This window comes from Diabrotica undecimpunctata, chromosome 3, assembly GCF_040954645.1.
Source record: "Diabrotica undecimpunctata isolate CICGRU chromosome 3, icDiaUnde3, whole genome shotgun sequence".
In the NCBI taxonomy this organism is placed as follows: domain Eukaryota; kingdom Metazoa; phylum Arthropoda; class Insecta; order Coleoptera; family Chrysomelidae; genus Diabrotica; species Diabrotica undecimpunctata.
In genome coordinates, this window is record NC_092805.1 from 103,754,600 (window position 1) to 103,767,455 (window position 12,856).

The 12,856-nt window shown below is 33.0% G+C and overlaps 1 protein-coding gene across 2 annotated transcripts in view; it reads left to right on the forward strand.

Annotated features, from left to right (window-relative positions):
• Window positions 1-12,856, forward strand: part of Rtf1 (RNA polymerase-associated protein Rtf1) — a 59,774-nt gene that overhangs the window by 20,883 nt on the left and 26,035 nt on the right. For both annotated transcript variants that reach the window (XM_072526461.1, XM_072526462.1), the window contains exons 4-6: window positions 10,525-10,729; window positions 10,790-10,949; window positions 12,522-12,734. In XM_072526461.1, the coding sequence (XP_072382562.1) occupies window positions 10,525-10,729; window positions 10,790-10,949; window positions 12,522-12,734 (578 nt within the window). The remainder of the gene's footprint in view (window positions 1-10,524; window positions 10,730-10,789; window positions 10,950-12,521; window positions 12,735-12,856) is intronic.

Below are 12,856 nucleotides of genomic sequence, written 5' to 3' on the forward strand. Positions count from 1 at the left end.
CACTAAGTGTATTGATCCAAATATGCCAAAATGAAAAAAGACGTCCAGCTTCATAGTAAATCTTTCGATAACGTCAAATATGAAACATTAGATACTTTAAAATCACTTAACATCGATTATCGTGATATACAAATAATATTTACCTTCTATTGGTGTCAAACAGCTAAAATTAATACAGAAAACCGTAATGCTTTTTCCTTGTATACAAAAAAAACGTACTTTTTGCCGATGAGGTGCTAATAATCCAAAATTCTGAAAGTGAACTACAAAGAGGCATCTATAAACACTATATCTAGTGTATGAGAATTCCAAAATGAAAATATCAACAAAAAAGACGAAAAATATTGCGAAAATAAAATATATATAAAAAACGATAAAAAAAGTAATTGACGATCATCCTCTCCTCCTCATTTCTTGAGCCCTTGTGGGCGTGGTGACACTTTAAATATTGTTAGCTTGCTGTCTCAATTGGCTGAATTCTGTGCCATATGGATGGCTTCATATAGGGATTTTCCCACCAGAGTCTTCATTTGCTGTCTCCATTGGTTGGATTCTGTGCCATATGGACGGTTTCGTATAGGGATCTTCCCACCAGAGTCTTCATTTGGTCTATCTATCGTGTTGGAAATCTTCCTCTAGGTCTTCGGCCTTCTACTACCAATAGTTGCATGGTCCCCGTTCTTCTAGCTAAGTCGCCGAGGTAATTTAGGTATGCTTGGTTTACTTTTTTATAGCCTGTCTTTTATGTGAAGCTCTTTCAGAAATGACAGGTTGGTTCTATGTTCTGTCCAAGACACGCGTAGAATTCTTCTATAGACCTACATTTGGATCTTACTTCTATCGATTTTTTTGAGAGTCACATGTTTCAGCTGCGTATGAGGCAATGGGAAAAATAAGGGCGTTGAACAACGTGATCTTAGTATTCCTTGATATTGTTCGATCTTTCCATATTTTAATTAATTTAGCTGTTGTGGTTCGGCCCATTGTTAGTCTACGCTTGATTCATGAGGAGGAATCGCCATTGTTGCCTGTCTACGATTATTATTTCTGTTTCTCCGGTGTTTTGATCTGAAGTCCGAATTCTTCGCTTAGGGAACATCCATAAAATACGTCGTAAAAAATGTTGACTTTTTAATACCCCCCCCCCCCTTCGTCGTAAAGGGTTATTTATAGTCGAGACCCTCCCTCATGCCGACGTTGCAATTACCCCCCTAGTGACCCTCCTTTTCAGTAAATTGTTTAAAAAGTTTAATGGTATTTCTGGATTTTTAAAAATTAAATGCAAGACTGTATTTAAGAATATATTATAAGGACTGGTAAAACATTATATTTTTAGAGACAATAGCGACAAATTGAAATACACCAAACGACAGCGACGTCACATGTACACTCATGCCCCCTCTCTCCTGTCATATACTAAGGTAATAAGCCAAATCGCCCCTCCCCCTTCTCTACGTTTCTCAACGTATAGCCGTATAGCCGTTCGGTAATGGTAATCATGTCAACTTCATTCGCTGCTAGTATAAGTGTGTCATCTGCGTATCGCAGGTTACTGATTTTTCTGCCTCCTGAAGTGATTCCTCCATCCCATTCGTCTAGTACTTTTCTCATTATATATTAAAAAGATATATGTTGTATAATAATGGTGATAATATGCAGCCCTGTCTAACTCCTTTCTTTGTTTTGAACGCATCTGAATATATTCTTGCGGTAAATTCCTGAAATGGATAACGGCCAACAGATATTGCACGTTGGTATTATCTTCTTTGGTGTCTTCTTTCCTAGTGTAACATATAAACGCCACTTAATTGTGTAATATGGAAATAGCTACCACGGATGGGCTGTGGAGAAGTGTGCCTAATTTAAGATGGTAAATGCTCTGATCCTTGGCAACACGGTTACACAAATAACGCTCCAAGGTCACAGGGCACCACCCTATTTTGGAAGAAATAGGGAAACCTATTAAATACGAAAACGGAAAGGAAATACGACGAGAACCATAACGGGAAAGATATCAGATGATTACTACACGGTAACAAAGGAGTAGAGAGGAGTAATTATATCCCTCGGTAAACACTAATAACGACAGTAAAGATAAATTAATAAAGTGAAATAACAAGTTGTACCTGAAAGAGATAATAGTAAAAATAATATTTTAAAGGATAAAATGAATAAACGTTATGGAATAAAAGAAATAAACGTTCGTTTACAGCTAATGTATTTGATAGTTGCAATTTAATCAAACACTGCAAAAAAACAATTAATATCTGCCGAATGTCACAATAGAAACGGCAAAAGGTACTTACAAATACAGCAGGCACGTGGTGGCTGGAGGTAGATAATAGGTATGTTCCTTTGTTTTCTAGAGTAGCACTTTCGAGTGTAGTTGATTGTAAGCTACACTGGCTAGTGTCAAACGAATATCATGGCTGTGGCACTAAACGAAGGAACGGTATAGTGTTACGATTTAAGTCAATTATTTTACGGCGTGTTTATCTTTAGATTTTTTTGTTTTGATTTCTTCTACTTTCGATTTTCCTTCGTTAATTTAAATAAACTTTATTATAATTAGCTAAGTATCTTAAAAAAAAAAAATTATAAAAATGAGTGATGAAATAAAATTATCAACTCAATTACAACAAAATAAAAAATTAAATTAAATTAAAATTTGTAGCTACTTTAGTTTTTAAAGTTACTAAAAGCTTTTTAATGTTTTTAAATTTAAATTAAACTAAAAGAAAAAGATTTTGTTTTGTAAACAAACACTCATGTGACAACTACACAGTTATCAAATTCAGCAGGTGTAGATTTATCGACACTGGACTTTTTTTGCAACATTTTTCAATGGAACAGAGTGGTGTAGCATTACACCTTGCAAAGGAACGACTTAGTGTAGCACTTCTACACTTTTTTGGAACTAGCGCTACACTAGAAAATAAAGGAACATACCTATTGTCTCGGTACTACAAATGGGCGCGGACGTGTACGAACTCATCACTATATAGCCCCTCATAAAATTATTAGACCCTCGGAGATATAGTAAACTGATCACCGGCATCCTTTGGAGATTGGTAAACTCATCACCGCAGATAGGTAAACTCATCACCGGGATTTTTGCCTCTTTTCTAATGCGAAAGATTGCCTCTTACCTGTTATACTTCTCGTTTATGTGATAATTTAATAAATTCAGAAATTATTTTAAGTAAGTTGCTTTAAAATTTAACTGAGATAATAATATGTCTCACGGTGTGGCCTATTAGACGTATCTGCCAATCTAAATGGTTTTGAGATCTAAAAATTTAGTTGCATAGGATTTCGATAGTGAACTTTAAAATGAAAATATTTGTCAATATGTGCTATTTTTGTTTATATCGGAAGTAGTCCCAACTTCGCTATTTGATTTTCTCATTTTTATATTTCTCATTGAATTCTCGAGATAATTTGTTAAGCATACATTCGGTCTGTCTTACCGTTTTGGCGTTATTTGACTATTTTGAAAATAATACACGATTTTGGACAGTTAGTAAATATAAAATATCTGAAAAATAGAAAAAGCTAAAAACTTGAGTGTGCTATTAGTGCATTGAAGTCGAAGGAAACCTAATTTTTTACACGTGCAAAGCTTTACATTTTATGGCATCATTGGCGGAAATTTTTAAATTTGAAGTAATCAGCAATGCATTTATTATGACAGAATGTATCAAAATGCTTAAGTACAGCTTCCTGTACTTTATCTTTCAATGACTTGTACAAAGATCCCACAATTAGAGTCCTTTTAAAAGCAATATTTTTACATTTTTTGGTTAGTTTTCGCCATTATTTGTAGGAGTCAGATGAGTTGTTCATTTCATTTCATAAACATCATGACAACTAACCTCAATTAGTGTAAGATACAAAATAATTTTTATTGTGTAATTTGTACTAATTTTGTTTATTGTAGCACCCTGATGATGCAAATAGAGATTTGCGAAAGCTTGGTAGTTTAAAAAGAGTACTTCTTTGTCCTATCTTCGGCTGCACACCCAAATATATAGTTGTGTTTGTAGTCTAACTGATCAGCGTTGACTACAAGCGTTTATCGCTTTTTCAGTATATATATATATATATATATATATATATATATATATATATATATATATAAGGGGTCCAATTAAGTTGGTACCATGTGGAAATTTTTTTTATTTTTAGTTTTATGAAAAAAAATTTATTCTCTAGTTCTGAATGATCTAGAATTTCAGTCATCAGAATCAGATATTAGTATTCTTCAGTCATTTACGCGGTTCGTTAAACAACATGAATTTTATTAAGACTTGAGAATATCCACAATTCATTTTTTTTGACAAACCGCGTATACAACTAAAAAAATTTTTATATCTGATCATTGTATTCTAGGTTTTAGATCATTCAAAACTTTTTATGTAACATAATTATTTTATATAACAAAATTCATAGAACTAAAAATAAAAAGGTTTCACATATGGTGCTGACTTAAAGTAAACGTTAAATAGTGGGTTTGCAGCAATAAAAAATGAAACGTGTACTCTTTTAAATTTTTATTCCAAGCTTTCGGACATTGGTTATGTCCTTCATCAGGGAGCTACAAATGTGATGAATAAATTGTTGGCGTTGGTATAATTAATTAAAAAATTCACTACTTACAAACTTAATGAGGTTGTATCAACGAAGATATATTATAATGTTGATAAAATTTATCATAGTCTCTCATCTTTTTTAATATATAAAACCTATTTTTATGTTTAAAAATTTTAAAAATTACTGTACATCCAAAAACACTTAATTATTCTAAATAAATACATGACATTATTGTGACAAAATTCTTTTAAATGTCAATTGATAAATTATTGTTTGTGTTATTATTGCATTTATCTATAATCTATTTCTAATGAGTGTAGAGTAATAAAATCTCATGAAGTATTCAAAAGCGCTACAGGGTAATCCGTCAATAATCCGTCAATAAATTCCGTCCGCATTGCAAAATTCTGTCGTTTCATAAAGAGCAGGTAGGTATCACCCTGTTTTAAGGGATTAGTCCATTGTTATCGACAGATAAACACTGAGCCAGAGGCGCGCTAGTGGGTTAATTGACAAAAGAATATGCATTCTTAAAAATCATATTAAAGGAAATAAAAATGTAATACAGCAGAACAGTGTTATTAAAAAAATATAAAATGTAACAATAAAATATATACGAACCGAAATCGGGAAATACTCACAAACACACACGAATGAACTTTACATATTGAAACACTTGTGGGGAGTTTAAATCAATTTATTCACAAAAACTACAAAAACTTTACTGGATACGTTATTACAATTCTACATCACTATAGTCTTCATCCGAAGAACTGTCATCATCCCTTGGTGTTATAATTATAGGGTCAACCACCTGATCGACCAAGTTGTCCAGTTCCCACATTTTATCTTCCTCTTTTAAAACATGCTGGATTGCTTTTTGCCAGTTTTCTGATGTGATTTCCATAATGGCTTGATCAAACAATACCTTGACATCTTTCATTTTAAATGTGGTATTGTGCCTTGCAACATATCCTTTAACTTGTGCCCATATAAGTTCTATGGGATTTAATTCGCAATGATATGGCGGTAGGCGTAGCACAGTTACTTTATACTTTTCTGCTACATCTTCTACGGCATATTTTATGAAGCGAGATTTATGTTGTTTTACTACGGCTAGTAGTTCCTTCTTTATTGAATTCGTCTCAAACTGAATACCTTTATTTGACAGCCAGTTAATAATTTCTTGCTTTCTCCAAGCTGAAGTTGGTACCTTCTCTATGCGCCTTGAATGGTAGCTTGCATTATCCATAACCACGACCGAATCAGCTGGAAGAAATTTTAACATTTCCCCGAAGTAGTCTTCGAGGACATCCGAATTCATGTCCTCATGATAATCTCCCGTCCGACACGACTCAAAGCTTAACAAACCTTCTTTTAAAAATCCTTCTTCGCTTCCAATGTGAGCAATTATAAGCCTCTTCCCTTTTCCCGAAGGCACTTTAATACCCGTCGAAAGGCCTTCTATGAAAGCTTGGCGAGCACTTGTTACATTTTTATCTTGCCACATTTTTTGGACTATATAACCTTCGTTTATCCACGTCTCATCAAGATAAAAAAATTTCTTGTGCTCTCTGCGGTACTGTTTTATAGTTCTCAAATATTTTCGTCTCCAGCAAATGATTTCATCACTTTCCAGTAATAGTGCCTTTCGATTGTGCTTTTCCCAGGAAAAATTCATACTTTTTAAAGTTTTCCATAAAAGTTTTCTGGATATCAAAGGAATATCGTTATCTTGGCTTATCTCCATTAGTATTTTGTCAAGGGTGGGTATTTCCTTTTTAAAATAAAACGAATGAACTTTTCTTCGAATGTCACGTTTGGTGTCTTCACCTAAGATTTTTATTGGTCTTCCTGATTTTCTCTTGCATGGACTTAACTGGCCTGATATCTTTCTTTCTCGCAATAATTTAAAAATCGTGGACTGTCCAATTCCAGTCATTCGGGCACATCGCTCAACACTTTCTTGCACAGACAAACTAGGGTGATCGTGTTTTATGCAATCATATACATTTAAAATTATAACTTTTTCACTAACAGATAGCGGAGAATTTTTTACACCTCTTTTCTTTGGAGTAAATGTCGCCATTTTATAACTTTTTCACTATTTCTATATCACAATATTACTGTACGTTTAATTGGTGTAGTAACAATTACTAACTCGAATGTCGAATGTCGAATGATAATAATAAAATAAAAGAGGGATTATAATGAAAGTGTAAGTAAAACCTCATTACGCGTTATTAGTCTTCATGTTGATTTATTTTAGTTCTTAGTAATATTAGGAAAGTATCCGACAGGGCAGAATGGAAGAACATTGTTAAGCAGGCCAAGACTCACAAAGGGTTGTAGCGCCATTAGAAGAAGAAGAAGAGTAATATTAGGAGGTCTTCTAATGCTTTTATTCGTTCAGTAAGGAAGTGAATTTGTTTTTATAAATAAAAATGTAATTAGCTTTAATGACCATATAATGGAATACGAGTTTGAAGAATAAGTTAATCGAAAAATTAAATAAAATTGGTTATCACAAAATATCCAAAATATGATATTTTGAGGTACATCAATTTTTGACGACGAAGTTGACATCCGTCCATTTGCCTACGCCCATGACGACACCGAAGTTCAGGCAAATTTTATGACAATTCATGATTTATTACTCTACACTCATTTGAAACCAAATAGTAGTAACAAATAGGAGAACATTTCATTTAGATGACCAATATCTGTTCTATGATTCATTGCATTATTATTTTGGCAAATGTAGGCCATTTCAAGAAAAAGTCTTTTGGTGATGTTACTTTCGTGTTCTACTACTTTGATGTTATTATAATCTATCTGATGTCCATTTTTAAATACATGTTCACCCAATGCACTTTTTTCAGGATGCAGTCTATTATCTGACTTGTGGGATGTAATTGGGTGAACATGTATTTAAAAATGATCATCAGATAGATTATAATAACACAACGATTATCATAATTACAACAAATACAAGTAGTAGAACAGGAAAGTAACATCACCAAAAGACTTTTTCTTGAAATGGCCTACATTTGCCAAAATAATAATGCAATGAATCATAGAACAGATATTGGTCATCTAAATGAAATGTTCTCCTATTTGTTACTACTAGATAAATGCAATAATAACACAAACAATAATTTATCAATTGACATTTAAAAGAATTTTGTCACAATAATGTCATGTATTTATTTAGAATAATTAAGTGTTTTTGGATGTACAGTAATTTTTTAAATTTTTAAACATAAAAATAGGTTTTATATATTAAAAAAGATGAGAGACTATGATAAATTTTATCAACATTATAATACATCTTCGTTGATACAACCTCATTAAGTTTGTAAGTAGTGAATTTTTTAATTAATTATACCAACGCCAACAATTTATTATATATATATATATATATATATATATATATATATATACAACAATGTGACTTTAACAATTTAATTAGAAATCTCAAAATATAATATCAGAAAAGGTAATCTACAGCATCATCATATACAGTTAACTTAAAGAACTTAATTACACTGATTTTTTTCTGTTTGATCAGGATGATTCGCGAAAACCAGTGCGAAACAACTAAACAAAAACGGTATAACATTTCTACTCACCAGTTGTATGACATTTAGCCTTACACCCTTTCGTCGCACAAGTCCACAAAAGACAATTCGATTTTTTTAGAGTCTTTCGCAATCAATTGAAATTTGAAATTATTGATAACCATCATTTTTCAAAAACCAATAAATTGCAGTTGCATTTAAGACATCTGGATTTGGATTATTCTGTGAAATTACCAAAAACTAGCCGTTTGCTGGGATTTTATGGTCTATACCTGATCCAGGCTGCAGGTAGGCCAGTGATCAGTTTACCAATCTCTTAGGGTCTATTTTGAAAACCCTACTTTTATGGCGGTGATGAGTTTGTACTATGTACAAGGGTATTTATGGTAATTGGTGATGAGTTTACGTGTACCCATGGGCGCCGTGGACGGTACAGAAGCAGTTAAAAGGTACCCTACAGTGCTCGTGGGCGACAGGTAATGATTTTGTGATAGAATAAACAAACGGCAAGACAACAAGGCAAATAGAATTGACATCAAAGTCTATAATTAATAATACATAATTGAAATTAGAGGGGCAGTTACAATATAAATGATATTTAGTAAATGACTTACCGGCCAAGTTGAACTGACTCATTCGGGAACTGGTACACAAGTGAAGTAAACATTGATAATTTCTTAAGAGGGCATAGATTTTCTTTTAAGTAGGAGTTTCGAATGTATTCGAGAATAGGCCTAAACCTACGTTACGCACAGGGAAGCATTTCATGTCAGCGGGTCTTTTTTTTTAGAAACTCGACGTTTAGAGAAAGTTATATTCTATGTAACGCGAAAGGGATTTAGGAAATGTGTTTTTCTTAAATGGACAAAAAGAAAAGAATTCATTGAATATATTCTTAGAAGATATGGTCCTTAAGAACACAATGCGAGGCCACTTTCAGTGATTAAGAAATCGGTGCGTGACGTGTCATTTGGATTTGTTAGCCATGAGCGTAGTAAAAAAAAATTTGGGCAAAAAAATGGGCGGAATGTCCATTATTTTACATGTTATATTTTATATGTGTGTTTTTAATGTTGAGTGTCATAGCTTTACACAAATAATCTCAACGACTAGTAAGTTGCAATGACAATTTGTGATATGTTGTAAATATTTACACATTCTTCTAATTACAGTATCTTGAAGAAGGAATAAAAGAATTCCGAAAGCTCGACCAAAAGTCAAAAGAGTGTTTCTATAACATCCCGGCCAAACCTACTGACTGCAGCCCTAATAAACTGTGTTGTTCGTTTATATCGACAGTCAATAATATCCAGTATTTGTTGTATATATATATATATATATATATATATATATATATATATATATATATATATATATATATATATATATATACAGGGTGGTCGTTAAGTAATTGTTCAAACAGAAACCGTAGATTCTGCACTTTAAAATATTACGATTTAAGCCAACTTGCTTTAATAAAATGTTGATATTAAGAAAGATACAGGTTGTTAAAATGGAAATTTAAAATTTTATTTTTTGCTATAACTTGTACGTTTGTAAATATTTTTGGACAAAGATTTACAGTTGGATGCTATTGAGTAGGATAAATTATAATTTTGTTACATACTTTAATGTAACTAATAGAGGGCGCCACATGTGTGGCATAAATTTGCGCTTAAATTTTTTTGCTCTTTAAGTTAGCTCTATTTGTGGTAAAAAATATTAAAGATACATTATTTTTACAAAGAATACTTGTTAGTAACCTGAAAATTCAACCGTTTTCGAGATAATCGCATTTTATAAGTCAGCTTCATAATAACTGTTAGTTGATATTTGTGCGGTAAAACACTGAATACCCTGTAGACGAAGCATAATTCATAGTTTATTCTTATTAAAACAACTCAAAGATGATAATGTAACATCACAAAATGCTTTGTTATGGGTGCTAAATGTCTTATTGGAGAAAATATTCTTCATCTTCTTTAGGTGCCGTGTCCGTATTCAGACGTTGGCCGTCATCATGTTTGCAATTTCTCTTTTCTATCTCTTTTTCTAGTGTTTCTATAATGGCTTTGTATTACTTTTTGTCTATTGTAAAATGCTGAAAACCCAAAACATGTGGTTTGGGTTTTCAGCATATTCATATTCAGCGTATACAAGAGTATTAAAGTAATTATATACTCTTGTATAAAGACCGTTGTATCTTTTGCAATAAAAACCGTGATATATTTGTGTGTCTTTGATGTTTGTACTATCAAAAGCTTTATGGGAATTTATAAAACAGTTAATATTAACAGCTTGGGATTTTTGATTTTGTCTTAGAATTCACACAGAATAATTCCATTTTCAGACGACGAAAAATCTTCATCGTCGCCACAAAGGCCCACAATAGCAGATTCTGTCAGATCCAGATCACGCTCTAGGTCCAAATCGAGGTCATCGTCTAGTTCAAGTTCCAGTGATAATGAAGAGGAGGATGATGACCGAAAATCCGCTTATATTCCTGCCAGAAGCGATCTCAACTTAGTGAGACTGTCTAGACACAAGTTGGAAAGGTAGTAAATGTATGATTGTGAATAAATAGCGATGTTTAATTTCCCTTTCGATATCCATAGGTTTGTTCACATGCCCTTTTTCGATAGAATTGCAAAAGGCTGTTTCGTGAGAGTTGGAATCGGCCAACACAATAATGCACCTGTTTATAGAGTGGCAGAAGTAATTGGGGTATATGAGACGGCCAAGATATATAATCTTGGAAATACAAAAACAAATAAGGTAAGCTTTAATATGAGTTGTTTTATAAAGTCAGACCAACTTACTAGATATTAATGTGAAAATTATTTGTATCCATTTTTTTTCAACTGTTAGCCATTATCGTAAAGAATAATGCATTTTGTATTAGCTATCCAATTTTCACCGCTACTAATACTTGTTCTTTATCAGAATTTATCGGATTGAAATTTTTTCTCGCTTGCAAATAATTAATGATTTTGCTTTGTTTTTTTAAACTTTCATTATTTGCCATTATGGCCCCTTCCGTGTTTGCCACATTCCTTTCGCTATGTACCTATAGGCCGTCTCACCTTGACTTTACAGTACGGGCTTTTATAGCCGACAACGATGCCAAATTTCATCAGAAAATGGTTTTAAGAAAATATGCGTATTTATAGTATAGTAAATATAAATAGCTTTAATATTGAATTTTATTATCTACTTTCTGTCGCTGCCAGAGGTTCTGAAACACATTCTTTTCGAAAGATACTTGCATGTGAATGAAATGAAAATAATTATGTATAAATTTATATATTCATATATTTAAGAACATAAAAATGTTAAATCTTATTTTTTAAGTTGCTTACCAGATAAAGTAACATTAAAAGTTATCTGCACCAAAGTAAGGAATGTTCCTATTGAGTCCAACGGACGAAAATTGCTAATTTTGCACATTCGGACGAATGCAGTTGAAAAAATAGCCATGATAAATGGGCTTGGGCCGGGCATGTTGCCAGATGGACCAGAAAGATTCTTGAATGTTGACCAAGACAAGAGGCATATCGAAACAGAGGACGATCGACGACTAGATGGACGTATGATATAAACCGAATCATTACAGATTGGATGCAAGAAGCTCAAGATAGAAATCGTTGGAAAATTTTTTACGGAAGGCCTACGTTCAGCAGTGGACAAATATAGGCTGGTTGATGAATGTTTGCCAAAGAGAAGTCCGCAAGGTTTGCGTACCGTCCCTTTGCTCTTTAATGTATACAATGAAAACACGTATTAAAGTAGCCCATACATCATTTATTAAACTTGAGATATGTTGTCGAGATATGAGGTTAAAACTGTGCCTAAGAATACTTCGGCGCTACTTGTTCTCTACGGTTCTTTATGAAATGGAAATATCACAACTAAAAAAAGTACATTTAAATAAATTAGCTGCCTTTGAATTTTGGTATTACAGAAGAATCCACTAATATCATGGATGGAAAGAACGTCAAACGTTGAAGAAATTATTAGGATCAAAAATGAACCAGAAATAAAGTGCCAATCAAAATAAGAAAGCTTGAGTACTTAGGACATGTGATGAGAAGGTAGAAATGAGCATTATTATATATCCATATCCAAGGCAAAATTCGAAAAACACGAAGAGTAAGTAACGAGTTGTATCCCTAACCCGAGGGAATTGTTCAGATGCATGAATGCAAAGCTGTTTAGAGCAGTGGTGAACGAGGTCTGCAAAGCCTTGATGGTTTTTAACCTTCGATAGAAGATGGAACTTAAAGAATAGTTGTTAGATGTTTAAACTTGTTTTCTGTACTCTTTCACGTAGTTATTTTATGATTGTAGGGATTGAAAGTGAGACACGGTACCCAAGAGAGAGTTTTCCGGTTAGAATTCATCTCAAATCAAGAGTTCACAGAAGGGGAATATCAGAAGTGGATAGAAGCAAGTACAGCTGCAAGTAACGAGTTACCGACAAAGGGAAAGATCGAACAGAAACAGGCTGATATTAAAGAAGCGATTAGTTACGAATTTAACGAACAAGACGTAGAACGAATAGTAAGTATATTTTAAAACAGTCCATCCATCCAATGGCGCTACAGCCCAAATCGGGCCTTGGCCTCCTTCAACAGGCTTCTCCAACCATCTCTATTTACCGCTGTTCTTTTCCATGAACGCGT